This window comes from Zosterops lateralis (genome assembly GCF_965231275.1).
Source record: "Zosterops lateralis genome assembly, chromosome: 26".
Classification (NCBI taxonomy): Eukaryota; Metazoa; Chordata; class Aves; order Passeriformes; family Zosteropidae; genus Zosterops; species Zosterops lateralis.
The window spans coordinates 6,627,372-6,647,510 of NC_139786.1; the positions used below are offsets into that span (position 1 = coordinate 6,627,372).

The window sequence follows — 20,139 nt, forward strand, 5'->3', positions numbered from 1 at the left end:
ATGAAAGGTGTGTAATCTGAAAGCCTTTGAAAAGGGTTCGTGAAGTATTTACAAAGGGTTTGCAAAGGTTTTATAAGGGCTGAAAAAGGGTTTGAAGAGCTTACAAAGGGTTTACAAAAGGTTTGCAAAAGGTTTGCAAAGGACTTTGCTGTGGTGGCACAGTGAGGGGAGGTCTTAATTGTAGACTTTTCTTAATTTGGAAAAATGATTTTGAATTTATTTCTTGAAATGATGAATGATAAACACATCATAAATGAGAAATATATAATAATATTATAAATAAATTATCAATACATTTTATTAGCAAATAAACATGTGTAAATAATAACAAAGAATTAATAAAATCAGGCTTCTCATAAATTTATAAGTATAAAATTTATATATAAAATGCTGTGAAAATATGTTTATAAATTTATATAGGAAACTATTTATCAATTTACAACAATTATACTATTTATCAATTAACTATTTATCAATTTATAAGTATAAAAATTTGTGAATATCCACAAATTCATGACTATAAATCCCCACTCCAGAGAGATAAACCCCTTCTCTCCAACACCTGGATTATCCTCAAGAATCCCAGACCTGTTTAAACCTTGGGAATACTCATTCCAAGCTCTCACCTGGATATTTCTCACCACTGGATTATCCTGGACCTGTTTAAATTTTGGGATTTCCCATTCCAGCCTCCCACCTGCTAATTCCCAGGACTGAATTATCCTCAAGAATCCCAGACCTGTTGAAGCCTTGGGAATGCCTGGTCCAAGCTCTCACCTGGATATTCCCCCACCACTGGATGATCCCCAAGAATCCCAGACCTATTTAAATTTTGGGAATGTCCATTCCCATCCTCACCTGGATTTTCTCCACCACAGGATTGTGTCACACCTGCTTAAATTTTGGGATTGCCCATTCCCATTCTCATCTGGATATTCCCCACCTGTGGATGATCCCCAAGAATCCTGGACCTGTTCAAACCTTGGGAATGGCCATTCCTGCCTCTCACCTGGATATTCCCCAACACCGGCTTATACCACACCTGTTTAAATTTTGAGATTGTGTATTCCAGGACCTCATCTGGATATTCCCCACCACTGGATGATCCCCAAGAACCCCAGACCTGTTTAAAGTTTGGGAATGCCCATTCCCGCCCCTCACCTCAATATTCTTCACCAGAGGATGATCCTCAGAATCCCAGACTTAATTAAAATTTGGGAATGCCCATTCCCATTCCCACCTGGATATTCCCCATGCCTGGATACTCCCCAAGAATCCCAGACCCATTTAAATTTCAGGAATGCCCATTCCGAGCTCTCACCTCCATATTCCCCACCACTGGATTATCTTGGACCTGTTTAAATTTTGGGATTGCCCATTCCCACTCTCACCTGGATATTCCTCACCACTGGACCATCCCCAAAGATCCCAGACCTGTTTAAATTTTGGGAATTCCCATTCCCATCCTCACCTGGATATTACCCACCAGTGGATGACCTTCAGGAATCCCAGACCTGTTTAAATGTGGGGAATGTCCTCACCTGGATATTCCCCACCAGTGGATGACCTCCAAGAATCCCAGACCCATTTAAATTTTGGGAATACCCATTTCCAAGCTCTCAGCTGGATATTCTCCACCAGTGGACCATCCCCAAAGATCCCAGACCCATTTAAATTTCGGGAATTCCAGTTCCCACCCTCACCTGGATACTTCCCGCCGCGGCTCCTCTTGATGAAGCAGACGATGAGGAGGATGAGCACCAGGAGGGCGATGGCGCACATGAGGCCGATGAACCAGCCCTGCGTGGCGATGTCCACCTGGTTCTTGGTGTAGGCTGTGGGAAAAAAGGGAGAAAATACTCCTCAGGAATGGGACAAACCGTGGAGGGGATGGAGGAAGAGGAATTCAGGGCTCTGCTTTGGGAATTTCCTTTAGTTTCGGTGTGTCTGGATGTGTGGTTGAAGTTGTAGCTCAGGGATTTGTGGTTTTTTTGGTGGTTTTTTTTTTGGTTTTTTTTTTTTTTTTGGTGCTTCATTGGTGATTTTTGGTGGGGTCTTGTGGTGTTTGGTGATTTTTTGATGAGTTTTTTTGGGTTTTTTTGTGTTTTCTTGATGCTTTGTGGGGTTTTTTTTGTGGAGTTTTTTGATGTTTTTCTTTGATGTTTTGGTTGTTTTGGTGTTTTAATGGTGTTTTCAGTGCTTTTTTCCTGTGTTTTTTTTATTTTCTCTTTTTGTTTGTTTGGTTTGGTTTTTTTGTTTGTTTGTTTGTGTTGGGGTTTTTTGTGGGTTTTTTGTGGGTTTTTGGTGGGGTTTTGCTATTTTTTTGGTGGGATTTCAGTGTTTTTTTTTTTCCTTTCATAGTGAAAAATAAAATCAATTTTATCAAGAACTACAAACAGCAAAAGGGGCCCAATAGAAAGGAAAACCTGAGAAAAGGGAATTACAAATAAAGGTGGAGGAAGCTGGGGAAGGAGTTTGATGGAATTTGCTGCATCTGGGTGTGGGAAGATCCAAGAGAAACATTCCCAAGTCCTGGTATTTGGGGCAGCACCGCTGGATCAGGGAATTGCTGAGTTCTGAGGGTTCATTGGAAGCCTTGAACTGGGATGGACTGGGATGCACTGGGATGAACTGGGATGAACTGGTGTCCCTGCAGAGGTGACAGAGGTGGCTCTCCTGCCACCACCACCACCCTGCTCCTGCTGCCTTTGGTGGGTCTCAGGGCTGGGAAGGGCCTGGTGGAAGCCCCCCAAGACCTGGGAACGAGTGGGAACATCTTGGAATGACACCGGGAATGCCAACAGTAATTCCACGGATCTAAAATTGGAGTCCAGGGATTTTGGTGGATCAGGGAATCACCGAGCCCTGAGGCTTCATTGGAACTGGGATGAACTGGAGTGTAAAGGGGTCTGATAGCTCCAAGTGTTTTCTCCTGGAGCAAATTCCCACTTCCAGCTCCTTCCCAAGGCTCCTGCCTGTTGGTAGGATGAATTCCAAGGCCGTTCCCATCCTCCAGCCCCCGTGTCCTCCCTGCCATTCCCTGACTCCCGGTTCTCAGACAGACAAACCCACAGTCTAAAAATAGCTCCAAGGCTGCCTTTTCCAGCTTCTCCTTGGAATTCAGCAAGGCAGAGGAGAAAATCCCCTTCGGCAGCGGAGGGGATGGGTTTATCCAAGCTGAGGGAAGACTGAGGCATTCCCAGTGGGAATGTGGGAGGATTGGGGTGATTGGGATGGGATTGGGAATGGAGATGGACAGGAGAGAGTTGGGAGCATCCTGAAAATCTGGCGAGGAAAAAGATGGATAAAGGAAGCAGGGAACAGCCCTGCCTGAATGTGTTGGGAGAGAGAGGATCCTGGAAGAGAGGCAAGAAAGGGAAAAATGGGTTGGATTGGCAAAAAATTCCTAACCCACAGAAATTCAGGGATCAAACTCTGCTTATTGCAATTGGAATTGGAAAAGAGAAGAAGTGCTTTCCCGAGGATGAAATCCAGGGAATTGCAGGCAAACCATGACAAGGAAATTTGGATTAAAGAGCACAATGACACGGAGGAGAATCTTTGGTCAAGAAGTGATGGTGAACCTGGAATATTTTGGGGATTTTGGGCAGCACCGAGAGGGGGGAGGAGCTGCCTGATGCTTCCTTTGGCTCCAATGCTGCCAAATCCCACATTTCCTTTATCCCAGCCTTTTGGGCAGCACCGAGAGGGGGAGGAGCTGCCTGATGCTTCCTTTGGCTCCAACGCTGCCAAATCCCACATATCCTTTATCCCAGCCTGAGCTCTGGAATCCTCCAGATTTTTTTTTTTTTTTTTTTTTTTTTTTTTTAATGGAGAGAATAAGATGACAACAAAGACGTGGATTCAATCATCTGAGTGGTGGGGAAGGGAAGGGAAGCTTGGCTGGAAACTTGGAGATGGAAAATTCCCATGAACAGCGAAGGGATGGGACTTCTCCAGGGAGAAACAAGGTGGGGGGTTTTCAAAGTATGAAATTCCAGAGAAGCCTGAGAGGTGGGATGGGGGGTTGGAGCTGGGTTTGGAAAGGAGGGAGGATTTTAAACCCTGAGTCTCCAGGAGATCTCACAGGAAGATGGGGACACTGCCTGTAGGTAAAGGGAATATTCCCATCCTTTCAAAAAAGGGGGGGATAAATCCACCCTTCCCTAAAAAAGGGGGATAAATCCATCTTTCGCAAAAGAGGAGGAATAAATCCACCATTCCCCCCCAAAAAAGATGGGATCAATCTATCCTTCCCCAAAAAAAGGGGAATAAATCCATCCTTCCCAAAAAAGCAACACTTGAGGGCCAAATCAAAGTCTCTGCAAAGGTGGATTTGGAGTAAACAAGTGTCAGTCAGTCAGGAAGGTTTGAAGCCCGTGGCTGTCCCAGGGGATTTTGTGATTTACTTTAAGGTGAGGCCACCCTCAAGGGAAAATGGGAAAGCAGCTGCAGCATCTGACAGGCCCTGATTGGAATTGCAGCCACAGAGCCTTTTTTGAAAAATAATTAATGATAATTTCGTGTGACAGAAAATTTGTGAGCTGAGAGTCGTCACTGAGGTGCCAGGAGCAGAGCTCAGCTCTGCCGAGGTTTTGTCTTGGATTGCAGAAGAGATCTTTGGGTGTGAAAAGTCCCCTCTGGCTCCAGCCTTGTGTGATCCCATTTTCAGAATCACAGGATCCCTGAGGTTGGAAAATCCCTCTGGGATCATCGAGTCCGAGCTGTGCCTGATCCCCACTTTGTCCCCACCCTGAGCCCTCAGTGCCACCCCCAGGTGACACCCTCAGGAGTGGGCACTCCAAACCTCCCTGGGCACTTCCAATGTTTAACAACCCTTTCCATGAGGAAATTCCTGCTGAAATTCCAACCTGAGCCTCCCCAGGCCCAGCCTGAGGCCATTCCCTCTCCTCCTGTCCCTGTTCCCTGGGATAAGATCCCAAATCCCCCCCCGGCTGTCCCCTCCTGTCAGGGAGTTGTGCAGAGCCAGAAATTCCCCCTGAGCCTCCTTTTCTCCAGGCTGAGCCCCTTCCTATCTCCCTCAGGACTCTCCAGACCCTTCCCCAGCTCCCTCAGGACTCTCCAGACCCTTCCCCAACTCCCTCAGGACTCTCCAGACCCTTCCCCAACTCCCTCAGGATTCTCCAGATCCTTCTCCATCTCCATTCCCTTCCCTGGACATTCTTCCCAGTGTTTGGTCAAGTTGAGAAACTCATTTATTTATTTAAATTTAGCAGCCTTCCTCCTACTGTACTATTTTTGTCATTTCCAAGTGCCCTTTGCTCCTGGGAGGAATTTTGGCGGCTTAATGAGCTGCCAGTTAATCAGGAGCAAAATCAAAACTTGGCCTCCTGCAGGGGGATATTTCTTATTTATCTGCCCCTAGCCTGAAGAAACGTTTAGAACAGCAGTTTACAAGATATTAAAAAAAAAACAAACAAACAAAAAAAACCAAACAAACAAACAAACAAACAAAAAAAAAAAACAAAAAAAAAAAAAAAAAAAAAAACAAAAAAAACCAAAACAAAAAAAACCCAAAACCTGAAACCCCTAAAACGGCTCAATTCCTTTTTATCCAAAGCATTCCTGATGCCATAGGATTGTCAGCGGGGGCCTGGCACTTGTGTCAGCAGCATCCAGCCAGGAGAGAAATGGATGTGGAGCATTTATTCCTGCAGGGAAGGCGACAGCTCCATGCATCCCACAGGGCTCGGGTCAGCACCAGCCTCAATCCTGGGGATAAAGGTGGCTCCATGCCTTATTCTCCACGAAAATATCAGTAGGAACCTCTCAATTATGGAAAATATATGCAGAGTCTTCCCAGCAGGAATAGGCCGAGGATACTGTGCTTTTTATTCCCCCGTTTTTTTTAATGATTCCCGGCCCCTTTGCTGTCCCCTTCATTACCCCATAGATCCCAAAGTGGGGGGAAAGGCAGGGGAGGAAGGAAAAGAGGCGGGTCCAGGTTGGGAATAGTTTTCTAGAGGGGTAAAATGGTTATTCAGAGGGAGAGAATTGTTTTCCAGAGGGAAAAAATGGTTATTCAGAGGGATGGAATTGTTATCCATAGGGATAACTCCCATGGTAGGGTGGGAGCTGATAGAGATTTTGGACCTCAGGGGAAGATCCAGAAACAGAAACAAAACCGGGGATTTAACAAAACACTGGGGTTGTGCTGGCTCCAAAATCAGCTCTGGTGGGATCAGAATGTTCCAGGGGTTGCTGGATGGATTCCCTCAATCCCAGAGCAATGTGGGGATAGAGCTGAGGGCAGCCCTGGCTGGGTGTTTGTGAGGGTTGGACACCTCAGAACCACCTGGATGTGGCACATGGGGACACGGTGGCCTTGGCAGTGCCAGGGAAGGGTGGAATTCGATGGTGGCAGAGGTTTTTCCAACGTTAATTCCATGGAACACCAGCAGCTGCCATCTGTCCTGCCAGGGAATTGCTCAGTTATATTCCAGATTTTCTGACAATTTTGGATGCACACGGGGGTGTGGGGAGCTCTGCTCCCCAATTCCCAGAGCTCTCTCTCACTGGAATTCCCATTTTCCTTTTGCCATTCCATGCAGAGCCCGGATTTTGCCAGAGCTTCCCATACTACAGCTGGAGCCAAGAAAAACAATTTTAATTCCTTGGAAATCTTCACTTCTACATGATCAGGGAGGTTGCTCTAGCATTTCCTGCTCTGTGGAATTCCAGCAGAGTAGAATTGACAGGAGCTGTGCACAGATCCCTATGGAAAAGCCCCAGGTGGATACAAAGGGATTTAGGGCTGTTTGGATTTACTGGGAATCATCGAGAGGGAACGACGAGAGTGTTACAAATGTTTAAATCTCTTGGGAGCATCTGGAGCTGAGTGGGAAATGGGGGAATCCACAACGAGGAAGATGTGGAAACCACATGGATACAAAGCCTGGAAAATTCCACACAAAGTGCCAGAGGAAGCATCCCAGGAGGACAGAAATCCCTGGGGATCCTCCTGTGCCAACACCACATTCCCACTCCCAATCCTGCACCCCGTCAGTGACACTTCATCATCCCCCAGAACCCCAACGCGTACCAGGGGGCCACAAGCAGAGGCTGTGACATCACCAATGTGCTCTCCTCCCTTTCCTTCATTCTGAGGAATCCCCATCCTGAGGGATGCCCAATCCAAAGGGATCCCCATCTCAAGGAATCCCCATCCCAAGGAATCCCCATCCAAAGGGATCTCCATCCAAAGGGATCCCCATCCAAAGGAATCCCCATCTCAAGGAAGCCCCATTCAGAGGAATCCCCATCCTGAGGGATCTCCTTCCAAAGGGACCCCCATCCCAAGGAAGCCCCATCCAAAGGGATCCCTCATCCAAAAGGATCCCCAATCCAAAGGGATCCTCATCCAGAGGAATCCCCATCCTGAGGGATCCCCATCAAAAGGGATCTCCATCGAAAGGTTCCCCAACCAAAGGGATCCCCATCCCAAGGGATCCTCATCCAGAGGGATCCCCACCCAAAGGGATCCTCATCCAAAGGGATCACCATCCCTTCCTGGGATTCTCCTCCTCTGTGCAACACCGAGTAACGCCTAGGTTGAGAAATGCCATGAGCTGAGGGAGGTGGGATGAGGGATTTCCATGCAGCCATGGCCAAAGCACCATGGGGTGGCTGGGCCATGCCGGGGCCATGCTGGGGACACGCCGGGGACACTCTGGGGACACGCGGCCGACGCCTGTCTCACCTGAGCTGGTGGTAAAGGTAATGTACGAGTGCTCGCTGGGGTGGGACCATATGGGGAACACCCACAGCTTGTACATCATCCCCGGCGTCAGATCCGCCAGCTGCACCGAGGACGGGCCCTGAGCCTTAACGGGGATTGATTTCTCTGTCTTGTTACCTGGGGAACAGAAACCGCACATCAAACCCCGCCCGGGGACACCACAGGGACACTGGAGACACCGTGGCCCGGGCGCGGGGCTGGCCGGGAATGACACGGCTCCGGGGCAGGGAGCTGCTGGTTTGGGGTTGGTACTGAGCCAAGGAACTGCTGGTTTGGGATCATTTCCTAAGCCAAAGAGCTGCTGGTTTGGGGTCATTATTCTGGACACAAGGAGCTGCTGGTTTGGGGTCATTACTCAGGGAATAAGGAACTGCTGGCTTGGGGTCAGTATTGAGCCAAGGAACTGCTGGCTTGGGATCATTTCCTAAGCCAAGGAGATGCTGGTTTGGAGTCATTATTCTGGGCACAAGGAGCTGCTGGTTTGGGGTCATTACTCTGAGGACCAGGAGATGCTGGTTTGGGGTCGGTACTGAGCCAAGGAACTGCTGGTTTGGGGTCTTTTCCTAAGCCAAGGAGCTGCTGGTTTGGAGTCATTACTCTGGGGACAAGGAGCTGCTGGTTTGGGATCATTTCCTGAACCAAGGAGCTGCTGGTTTGGGGTCACTGTCCTGGGAACAAGAAGGTGCTGGGGTTGTTACCCATTGAGAATTGTGGCTTTGGGGTTATGTTCCTTTAAATGCCAGGCAAAAGGGGTGGACAACCACAGATGTCCAGGAAGGGCTGAAATCTCCAAGGTTTCCTCCCTCAGCCAGATCCTGGAGAGGGAATCCCAAGGGATTGATGGATTCAGCACCTGGGCTTGCTCCTTGAGCTTCCCAGTGACTGGGAAAAAACAAGGGTGGGTTGGGAGCTGGGATGTTTGGGATTTAGGGCCTGGCAAGCTCATGCACATCCTGAAATATGGGAATTTCGGAGACCAGGCACTGGCTTTGCACAGGGAATCGATTCAAGGACAATTCAAGCTCATCTCCTAAGGGAAGCTGGAATGGCCAGGAGGGGATTCCTGCCAGGAATTAGGATTTCAGGGATTCCAGACCAGCACAGCAGCGGATGCAAGGGCTGGGAAATAAACTCAGGGACGAGCAGCAGCCAGCACTGCCCCTCCAGAAACCCCAAACCAACCAACACCACAAAAACTTCTCCCTAAAACTGGCACTGAGCCTGGAGATCCCAGCTCTGCTTCCAGCCCAGGACGGAGCCATACAACGCTCAGAGAAACACTGAGGAGGAGGAGGAGGAGGTTTGGGATCTTAGAGGATTCTGCGAACTCCAGGACTGGGAATCCCACCTTCCAATCCCCACCAATTTCATTTCCCAACCTCTTTCCGTCGACAGAAGCTCAACATTCCCCCCCAAAAATCACAAAACCCCCACGGCCATCGGCGCACAGAGAGGGAACCCCCTGGAGAACCACCCCAAACTCCACCACCACCATGGGGTTTTTTTGGTGGTTTTTTTTTTCCCCCTCTTCCCATTTTTTTTTTTTTTTTCCCAGCATGGAATCACAGAATTAAATCCAAGGAACAACAATAACAACAAGAAAAAGGGGTGGGAGCTGGCAGGATCTCTAAGGGCAGAGCCACCCCATAGAGTCCCCACGCGATCTGATGCTTACTGGTGATATACTTAACCACAAAGTCAGTTCCTGCCGAGAAATTGTGGCTCCAGGTGATGTTTGCCCAGTTACTGTTTGCCATGGCTCTGATGTCCCATATGGACGATCCATTGGCGGCTGGGGGACAGGTTAGAACATGAGTTAGTGGGTTTAGTGGGGGTTAGGCCTGGCTCAGAGCTCAAAGGTGGGGGAAATCTTGGAAAAAAAACCTGGCAGAAGGGCTATGAAACCTGATTAAAAGCTCACGACCTGACAAAAAACCTTACAAAACTTAAAAAAAAAAAATTTAAAGGTACAAAAACCTCAAAAAAATCCCATAAAAATGTACAAAAACCTTATAAAACCTAAAAAAAGTGTAAAAAGGTACAAAAAAACTCAAAAAAACCTCATTAAAAATGTGCAAAAGCCTTATAAAACCTAAAAAATACAATTAAAAAAAGGTACAAAACCCTTATAAAACCTCAAAAAAATCAAATGTACAAAAGCCTTATAAAGCCTCATAAAAACATATAAAACCTCATAAAACCTTACAAAAATGCCATAAAATCTTTGCAAAAACCTCAAAATTCTTTTAAAAATCTTTAAGATCTTACAAAAAATCATAAAACCTCATAAAAATAATCCTAAAAAAGCATCCTAAAAACTTCATAAAAACCTTATAAAAACACCTTACAGAAACCTCACAAAATCCTGAAAAAAAATCCTGACAAAAACCTTACAAAAACCTTAAAAAAGCTTAAAAACTGTACAACAAAAAACCTTACAAAAACCTCACAAAATTCTTAAGAAATTCTCACAAAAACTACATAAAATCCTTAAAAAATTCTCACAAAAACCACACAAAATCCTTAAAAAATTCTCACAAAATCCTGAAAAAATTCTTACAAAACCCTCACAAAATCCTTAAAAAATTCTCACAAAATCCTCACAAAAACCTCACAAAATCCTCTAATAAATCCTTACAAAAACCCAGAGTAAACACTTTGCTCTCAGCCTAACCACTAATTAACCTCATCCTAAGGCCAGATTTATTCTTTCCGTGATTCCCAACATTTTTAGGGAATTTTGATGGCCTTTAAATCCAACGGCATTCGGCTCATCCTGGAATTCTCTCCTGAGGATCTGGGCCAGCAGGGAGGGAAACCTCATTGCAGAATTCCCGCATGGATGAGTGCGGATACAGTGCTGGGAGTGGTGGGGAATTGTCACTTGGCCGTGGCCCCGGTGGGACAATCAGCTCACTCAAGTGTGAGGTTGAAGTTAAAGGATCTCGACGTCGCTTGGGATGAGCCCCGTTCCTACAGAAGTGGGAGCCAATCCTGCTCTTTAGTGGGATTTTTAGAAGTGACACCTTGGGGGTTTTATTGATGTTTTTCTTCGAGGCGTTTTGATGTTTTGCTGTTGCAAAATCTGGGATCGAGCGCCAAAATCCCTTGGGAAAAAAATGCTGATTTGGGGGTTTTTAGGGCACTGCAAGGATCTGGAATCCCTAAAATTCCAACCTGGGCTGGGTGGGGGCATCGGGGATTCCTCGTTTCCTCCTGTCCTCTTTCCCCGCTCTGTGCCTCACGCTTAATTCCTTATTTGCAATTAGCAGCGTGGATTAATGACTGGTGTGAGGGTGATCTCGCCTCATCACCAACCCTGGGGTGTCAGGTGGGGGCAGATCCCCCCCCCTGCAGAAGTTTTGGTGGTTTTAAAGCATTTTAAACTGATTTTATGAAAAAAATATAGAAAAAGGCTTTGAACTCAAGTCATGGAATCGTCCCAGGGTGGTTTGAGTGGGAAGGGACCCCAAAACTCATCTCATTCCACCCCAAATCCACATTTTTCCATTGTCCCACGCTGCTCCAAGCCCCATCCAAGTTTTTAATCCTGACTCAATTCCCTTTTTGCTCGACTTATTTTTGAACAACCCTAATTACTTATAAACTGTAAATTCCCTTATCCTGGCCTTTCAAACCCAGTTGAATCCTTCCAGATTTATCCCTCAAACACATCCAGGAGGGAAGATTTCCCCGCCAGAGCCAAGTTTGATTCTCCCGATGGTACAAAAATTCCTCCTGACCTGGGAAACGCCTGGCACAGGGATCTGGACCTCCTCCCACCCTTCCTCAACATTCCTGGGGGCTCTGGCAGCGCAGGGAGCAGCGGGATAAACCCAAAGACCTGGATAAATCCTGACAGGTCTCCTCGCTAGCAGCTGAGGTGCCAGATCTGAGCTGACATCTCCTGCAGGAGCATCACCAGAACCCGTTTTTAACAGCTCTAAACACCAGATAACACTTTGTGGGGGGGATTTGTAGGGTTTTCCACCTCTTCCCAAACCTCATCCAGCATCACCACACCTCCAGCAGGGCTGGGTTCATTCCCTGCTGGCACAGAACCCTCCAAATTCCCATTTGTACACTCACATTCCCATCCTGGAGTGTGAGACAGCTCCAATTTTCCCCTGATATCCCAAAAAATCGAGGTGGGGAAGGGTTCCAGTGGAGTTAGAGAGGAGTTAGAGGAGAAGGAAAGCTCAGTACCCAACTCGTGCCTGGTGGTGGCTGCCGGAGCCCTCTCAGCAGTGGTGCTGGTGCTGGCGGTGCTGACGGCCATGGTGGTGGTGGTTGGGGTGGTTGTAGGGCTGATTGTAGGGCTGATTTCAGGGCTGGTTTCGGGGCTGGTTTCGGGGCTGGTTTCAGGGCTGGTTTCCTCCCCTGCGGTTGGAGGCGGCCCAGTTGCCTCTGGGAGAGGGAAACACCAGCTTTGTACCCGAGGCGGCGCCCCCCGGGCACGGCATGGAGCAAATCCCACTGGGAACTCACGGCTGGAGCCCTCCTCCTGCCCCTGGCCACATGCAGGGATGGACTGGGCTGATCCCAGGGGCTGGGAGAGGTGCTGGAGCAAATTCCACTGGTAACACGTGGCAGGACTCCTTTTCCTGCCCCTGTCCCTATTCAGGAATGGACTGGGCTGATCCCAAGAGCTGGGAGAGGTGCAGGAACAAATCCCACTGGGAACACACGGCTGAACCCCTTTTTCCTGTCCCTGTCTCCATTCAGGGATGGCCTGAACCCATCCCAGGAGCTGGAGCAAATCCCACTGGGAATACCAGGCTGAAACGCTTTTCCTACCCCTATCCCCATGCAAGGGTGTGTGAGCCCATCCCAGGGGCTGGGAGAGGTGCAGGAGCAAATCCCACTGGGAATGCATGGCTGGATCTCCTCTCCTCCCCTGTCCCTATGCAGGGATGGACTGGGCTGATCCCGGGGCCTGGGAGAGGTGCCAGAGCAAATCCCACTGGGAATACCAGGCTGAGCCCGTTTTCCTACCCCATCCAGGGTAGGGGCCTGAGCCCATCCCAGGAACTGGAGCAAATCCCATTGGGAACACAGGGCTGAACCCCGTTTTCCTGTCCCTGTCCCCAGAGGCTGGAGCAAATCCCACTGGGAATGTCAGGGTGAGCCCCTTTTCCTGCCCCTGACCCCCTGAGCCCACCCCAGGGGCTGGGGGAGCTGCTGGGGCTCCTCTCGTTCTCCCAATTCGATCCTAACCCCAAATCCCAATCCAAAACCTGAATGAGCTGCTTGTCCTCTGCCTTTTCCCTGCCCATCACCTTCCCGGGATAAACCAGCACGGAAAGAACGCAGCCTGGAAAAAACCCACAGGTCTGTTCCTCATCCCATTGTCCCACCGCATCCCAGGAAATGGGATTTAGCTCCAGGAAAACGCGCTAATCCCATTTGTGGGGCGAGCCGCGATTCCATTAATCCAGCTGTCCCTGGACTACACCTCCAGCATTTTTATTTTTTGAGCTGCCGGCTCAGCCTGAAACTTCCCAGCTCTTCCTAGTTTTTCACAGATTTTCCCAGCTTTTCCCAGCCTGGAGAAGGAACAGCTTCCACCTCGAGGGGGGTTTAACTCCCGGGGGAGGGAGGGATGGAGCCTGGGCAGAGCTGCCCCTCAGGATTTACATTTAAATGAGGGTTTGGAACACCTCGAGCGATTTGTTTGTTAATTGTCTCTCTCGGGCTGTGATTCCGAGGAAAAGCGGAAATGTGCTGCGAGGAAAAGGAAAAATGCGTCCTTTAAACCCACCCTGAGTGGGGTGAGGGTCCTACAGGGAGGGAGGGAGGGGGGCACGGGCTGGGGCTGGAATTTTCCAGCAGAAATCACAGCCGGAATTCTGCTCCAAATACCAAAGGTGACTGAGAGGGGACTCACCCCGGGACTATCAGGTTAAATTACATTTATCGTCATTATTCCTGCAGCTCACGGGATTCCAAACCCCTCTGATGGGTAAAGGAAGCCAGATTTGATCAATATCGGCCCCCAAACCAAACCAGCTCGAGGGAAGCACTTTAAAACCAGTCCTAGCACCAAGTCAGGCATTTCTTTCCCATCCCCAGGGAGAGCCAAGCCCTGAAACTCAGCACCCAAAGGCAGAGAGGGGCAGGAGCTCACTCAGCCCATCTGAGATGCAAAATCAGGGTTAGAGCACAGCTGAAAGCACCAGGCCAGGTCTGGGTGACCACAGAGCACCCAAAAATACCCCAAAACTCCAGCCCAGCCCCAGGGGTGACCCCAGAGCACTCCCAGCTCCTCAAAGTGTCTCCAGAACAGCCACAGTTACCCCAAAACTCCAGGCCAGCCTCAGGGATGCCCCCAGAGCACCCTTGGCTCCTCAAAAGTGCCCCAGGAGCAGCCACAGCCACCCCAAAACTCCAACCCAGCCCCAAGAGCAGCCACAGCCACCTCAAAACCCCAACCAGGAGCAGTCACAGCAACCCCCAAAACCCCTGTCTGGCCCCAAGAGCAGCCACAGTCACCCCAAAACCCCGTTCAGCCCCAGGAGCAGCCACAGACACCCCAAATTCCCACCCTGGCCCCAGGAGCAGCCACAAAACAACAGCCCAGCCCCAAGAGCAGCCACAGCCACCCCAAAACCCTCTTCAGCCCCAGGAGCAGCCACAGCCACCCTAAATTCCCATCCCAGCACCAGGAGCAGCCACAAAACAACATCCCAGCCCCAAGAGCAGCCACAGCCACCCCAAAACCCCCTCGTGGCCCCTCTCCGTGATGACCCCACAGCATCCCCATCTCATGCACCCCGATCTGAAACCCCCCGTGCACAGCCTAGGGGGTCCAGCCCGGCCAGGGGGAGGTGACAGGGAGGGGACACATCCACAGACCCAGCTTTGCCCTCGCATGTTTGTGGTGAGCCAAAAAAAAAAAACAAAATAAAAAACAAAATAAAAAGGGATTTTTTTTGTGTTTTGCCCTTCTGGGTTTGTTCCACAAGGACTTGACGGGGTCCCGAGGCCACTAAAAGCTTTTCCCGCTCTGGGATTTGTCCCCATCCATCTCTGCTGGTTCTTGACGGGGGTTTTTTTGGGGAGTGGGGTTTAAGAGATTGATGTCGCCGGGTTAATGTCCCCATTAACGGGATGGAGGCCGGGAGCCATCAGCTAATGCACACTCGCCATTCCTGAGAGGATCGCGGGTCCCCACGGAGGAGAAACGAGACCCCAAAAGGCACAAAGTGACTTTGGGGGAAGGCGGAAAACCTGGAACAGCTCTCCCGGCGCCTCCCGGGAGCGACAGAAATTCAGCTTTAATTCTCCCCTAGAGTTTAGATGGGAAGAGATAATCTGGGATAAATCCCAGCCTGGCTGTTCCTGCTACGGGATCTCATCTCTGAGTATCCCCCAAATCAATCCTCGGGGATAAATCTTGGCCTGGCTATTCCTGATGCAGGAATCTCATCTTTGAGCATCCCTCAAATCAATCCTCGGGGATTCTGGAGCAGCAGGATGAGCTGCTCAAGATTCCAGGTGGGATTTTTCCCTTTCATGCCCCAATTCCTGATGCGAGATCTTATCTCTGAGCATCCCTCAAATCAATTCTCGGGGGTAAATCCCAGCCTGGCTGTTCCTGATGTGGGAATCTCATCTCTAAACATCCCTCAAATCAATCCTCAGGGATAAATCCCAGTCTGGCTGTTCCTGGTCTGGGATTCAATCTCTGAGCATCCCTCGAATCAATCCTCGGGGATTCTGGAGCAGTGGGATGAGCTGCTCGAGATTCCAGGTGGGATTTTTCCCTTTCCTGCTCCAATTCCTGCTACAGGATCTCATCTCTAAACATCCCTCAATTCAATTCTCGGGGATAAATCCCAGTCTGGCTGTTCCTGGTCTGGGATTCAATCTCTGAGCATCCCTCGAATCAATCCTCGGGGATTCTGGAGCAGCAGGATGAGCTGCTCGAGATTCCAGGTGGGATTTTTCTCTTTCCTGCCCCAATTCCTGATGCGGGATCTCATCTCTGAGCATCCCTCAAATCAATCTGCGGGGGTTCTGGATGAGCTGCCCACGATTCCAGGTGGGATTTTCCCTCTCCCTGCCCCAGTTCCCCAGCTCTGGGGGAAGCGATCCCCAGGAGCGGAGCCGTCACTTCCCATCAGGATGACTCGGGAGGGAAAGGCAAGGATGGAAAATCATCCTGGCAGGAGCAGGGCGAGGTGAAGGGTGGGATGGGGTGATCTGGAAAACTTGGGGAGGGGAATTCTGCTCGAGGAGGGGTTGGGGTTTGATCCTAAACTGCCCCGGGATGAGAAGCTGTGGCCTCGTTCGGGTTTAAAGATGAAATGGAAGTGGAAGGAGAGATTTGGGGTGGTGAGGGGGGGAATTGGGGGTGTTGAAATTCATCCCATAATGAGGGCTGGGTGGATCACAAGGATCAAGGGGAATTTTAGGGATCCCAAGGATCCGATATCCCCCAGAGAAAAAGGATGTTGGAGATTCGAGAGCCCCTTCCCGGGGGAAACCTTAAAAACCCCACTCGCTGCCAGAGGGAATGACAAAAAACCCAAAGGGACACAGGAGACTCAGGCTGGTATTCCCAAACCTTTGGAAAACCTGGAAATCCCACCCAAAAACTGGAATTCTTCCTAAAAACCAGCTGCAATGCTCCAGACACGGCATTCCCGGGTTTTGTGGAGGAGCTGGAATTGTTTTCCTGCATTCCCAGGGTTCAGATGGAAAGTTTTTTGGGGACAGGAATTCCCGAGTTTTGTGGAGGAGCTGGAATTGTTTTCCTGCATTCCAAGGGTTTGGATGGAAAGATTTTTGAGGACGGGAATTCCTGGGTTTTGTGGAGGAGCTGAAATTGTTTTCTGGCATTCCCAGAATTAGGATGCAAAGTGTTTTGGGGACAGGAATCCCTGAGCTTTGTGGAGGAGCTGAAATTGTTTTCCTGCATTCCCAGGGTTCGGATGGAAAGTTTTTTGAGGACAGGAATTCCCGGGTTTTGTGGAGGAGCTGGAATTGTTTTCCTGCATTCCTAGGGCTTGGGCAAAAGTCTGGGGACAAGATGGAGCACCTGGAATTTATGGGATGGGGGGAAAAAAATCCCCATTTTCTGAAAGGGATCAGCCACCTGAGAATTGCTCCAAGAGGGAAGAAATCACCCGGGAGTTTCGGACTAAAAACCACCAGCAGCAATTCCCAGCTCTTCATCCCATTTTAGGCAAGCCCATCTTCCTGGAAAGAACCAAACAAGCACTCAGCTCTTTAATTGTCTGCCTTTCAAGGCTTTTTAATTTTTTTTCCGTCTCCAAGATCCATTATTCCCTCTCAGGGAAGGATGGGGGAAAGATGATGGATTGAGGATGCGGCAATTAATAATTTCACTAATGAGAGATGCTGAGCTCTTTGCTGTCTCCCCAGCCGGGAGTGGAGCAACAACAACAACAACAAAAAAAGATCCAAACCTTCCACAAAAACCTGTTTGAAGCTCAGATTAGGGAGGAAAAAAATCCCAGAAATGGAGAAGCCTAAAAGGAAAAATGGGATTTTTTTAAGGGAAGGTCTGAGGAAAAGACACAAATCCTGCTTAGAGTTGGAAATTTCAGTGAAAAGTGGCCCCTTTTTTTTGGCAAAATCCAGGAAACAATCCCAATCTCTGCTGTTTTTTAATTATTTAAAGGCGCTTTTAATGTGCTGTTGGGCTGTGGCAACAGCTTTCCCCAGGGTGTGTCTACTAAATAATGAGGCTTTGAGAACTTGGGATGAATTTTTCATGATTTCTGGTGACCATTGGGCTGAGGCCATTGGTGGAGTTTTATTTTTAATTCTCCAGGTTTTTACAAACAGAACGGAATTGGGAATCCTTGGCCATGAAGTGCAGAAAATCCGTGGTGGGGAGAGATGAAATTGGAGAAGAGGAGGGGGTGATGAAGCAAAAAGAGAGGGCTCAGCAAGTCCTTCTGTTTCTGAGATAAAACATGGGATTTTTCTCCTCAAATCCCCATTTACAGACAGAGAAAAATCAGGATTTTCCCTCCGAGTCTAAACCCAATTTCTTTATGGTCCCTGATGAAGTTTTTTTTCCATAAGGATGGAAAGATCAAAAAATCCAGTTTGGGAGTTTTGTTTTCACTCAGAGCATAAACCAAAAGCCCTTTTTTTAATCTTCTCTTTTCCCTAATTCTCCTTTCCTGTTAGTCCAAAGCCAGGCTTAGAAAAGGTGAAGCCTTTCCTGAGGGAAAATCCCTGCACTTCACTTCCATTCCATCACCTGCTCCAATTCTTCCCGGCCCTGACCCCACCTGGGTCATCTTTTCCATGGAAAAGGAACATTTTCATTCCCTAGCAGTGGAAAGGAGAATTTTCCTGCAATTCAGGAAAAATTCCATTAAAAATCTGCCCGATCTGGGTCAGTCAAGAGATGGGAAAGGTCAGGGAGAATTTTCTAGGATTTTTTTTGAAAATAAACATCCTCTGGAGCTCAAGGAGGTGGGAGGAGAAACAAGATCCAGCTCTGGACTGGGATTGGGATGGGAGAGGGATTTTTCTATGCCCTGAATCCTTGAGGAAGGTGAGGAAATGAGGCAGTAATTCCCAATTGCCAGCTGCACTTCCTGACTCTCAGCCCTCTCCAAAGTGTTTTGTTTTTCTCCTTTTGGAAAAGGAAAAATGGAGGGATGGGCGCCAGATAATTGGAGGATTATCCCTGAAATCACAAATAATTCCAGTGGGGCAAGAAATGAAGCTGGGAGTAATTCAGTGCTGGGAGGATGAAGAGATCAGGCCGTGATTCCAGAATTCAGTAAGACCCTCTGGAAGCAGAAAAAGGACTTTGAGGAGATCCTGATCCACAAAGAGAATACGGATTTTGCTGGATGAGCCAAACCCTGGATGGAGAAGGAGCTGGAGGAAAGGGTGGTCCCGATCCCAAGGTTTTTATGTGCATTTTTTCAGGGACTTTATGTTCATTTACAGGATTTTTACGTTAATTTTCAAAATTTTTATAGTAATTTTCAGGACTTTTATGGTAATTTTCAGGACTTTAATGTGCATTTCCAGGATTTTAAAGTGCATTTTCAGGTCCCCACCACCTAAACCTGACCAATCTGGTTTTTTTTTTTTTTTTTCCTTTGGGAAGGTGGAAAAAGAGAAATAGACAGGAAGGAGAAAAATTGAGGGGGGAAAAAAGCAAAATAATATCTGGAAGAAACATCACTGCAACGAAATCCGAGGAAAAGGAACATCCACAAAGCAGGAAAAGCAAATCCTGCACTTGGATCCCTCGGGAAAACCTCCTCTAGGAAGCTGTTCCTGCTTGGAATGTGCAGAGGCAAAGCAGGACCTGTTGAGATCCTTCAGTGAAGAGGATCAGGAGCTGCTGCTGCTCCCAAAAAAGATTCTTTTTGGGATGATTTTGGCACCTACCGATGGACCATTCCCGCATCCCTGAGCTGGGAAAAGGCTCTGGAATGTGGCAGATGCGTGTTGGGAGGGGGGAAAATCAGAATTTTCCAACTCCGAGGAGGTGGAGGAGGAGGAGGAGGAGGAGGAGGAGGAGGAGGGGAGGAGAAGGAGAAGGAGGAGGAGGAGGAGGAGGAGGAGGAGGAGGAGAAGGAGAAGGAGAAGGAGAAGGAGAAGGAGAAGGAGAAGGAGAAGGAGAAGGAGAAGGAGAAGGAGAAGGAGAAGGAGAAGGAGAAGGAGAAGGAGAAGGAGAAGAAGGAGAAGGAGAAGGAGGAGGAGAACGAGAATGAGAACGAGAACGAGAACGAGGAGCTGTCCCTGGTGCTGGAAAAGGTCTCTCCCTGCTCCCAGTTTGATTTTTTTTTGGGAATAGCGATGAGGGCAAAGCCAGCAGGAGGCTCCATGCAGAACATGCACAGCTCAAATTCCCGCTCAAACCCTTCCAATGGACACCAGGAATGGGGAGGAATCTCCTGCATCGAAGCCCTGGGAGAGCTAAAGGGAATTTCGACCCCCCAAAAAACCCCAAATCTCCAGCTGTGAAACACAGGAGGCCTCATGGAGCCAGAAATGTTCTGTGGAGTGGGGATGGGATAAAAAGGGAGAGAGGTTTGTGCAGAGCTGGGCTTAAAGTCCTCTCTGAGAAGGGGGAAAAGTTCTTTTATAGGGAAAAAAATCTTTAATAGGGAAAAAAACCCCCTACTTTAATAAAGGGAAAAAAAAAAAACAACTCCTTAGGAGGGAAAAAAATTCTTCTTTAATAGGGAAACACCCCCCTTTTCATTTGGGAAAAAGCCCTCTAAAATAGGAGGAAAAGTCTTATTTCATTTGCAAAAAAAACACCCCTCTTTAATTGGAGAAAACCCCTCTTCTTTAATGGGGGAAAATTACTTTAATAGAGGGAAACAAATAGGCAAAACCCCTTCTTTAGTATGGGAAAAGAACTCCCA

The 20,139-nt window shown here is 48.5% G+C and overlaps 1 protein-coding gene across 5 annotated transcripts in view; it reads right to left on the minus strand.

The window, feature by feature from the left end:
* Positions 1 to 20,139, minus strand: part of NFASC (neurofascin) — a 71,786-nt gene that overhangs the window by 9,383 nt on the left and 42,264 nt on the right. For 3 of the 5 annotated variants that reach the window (XM_083878569.1, XM_083878570.1, XM_083878566.1), the window contains one exon: positions 1,704 to 1,835. In XM_083878569.1, coding sequence (XP_083734695.1) covers positions 1,704 to 1,835 — 132 coding nt within the window. Of the gene's footprint in view, positions 1 to 1,703; positions 1,863 to 20,139 lie in introns of all 5 variants that reach the window. The other 2 variants (XM_083878568.1, XM_083878567.1) reach the window with 1 other exon arrangement.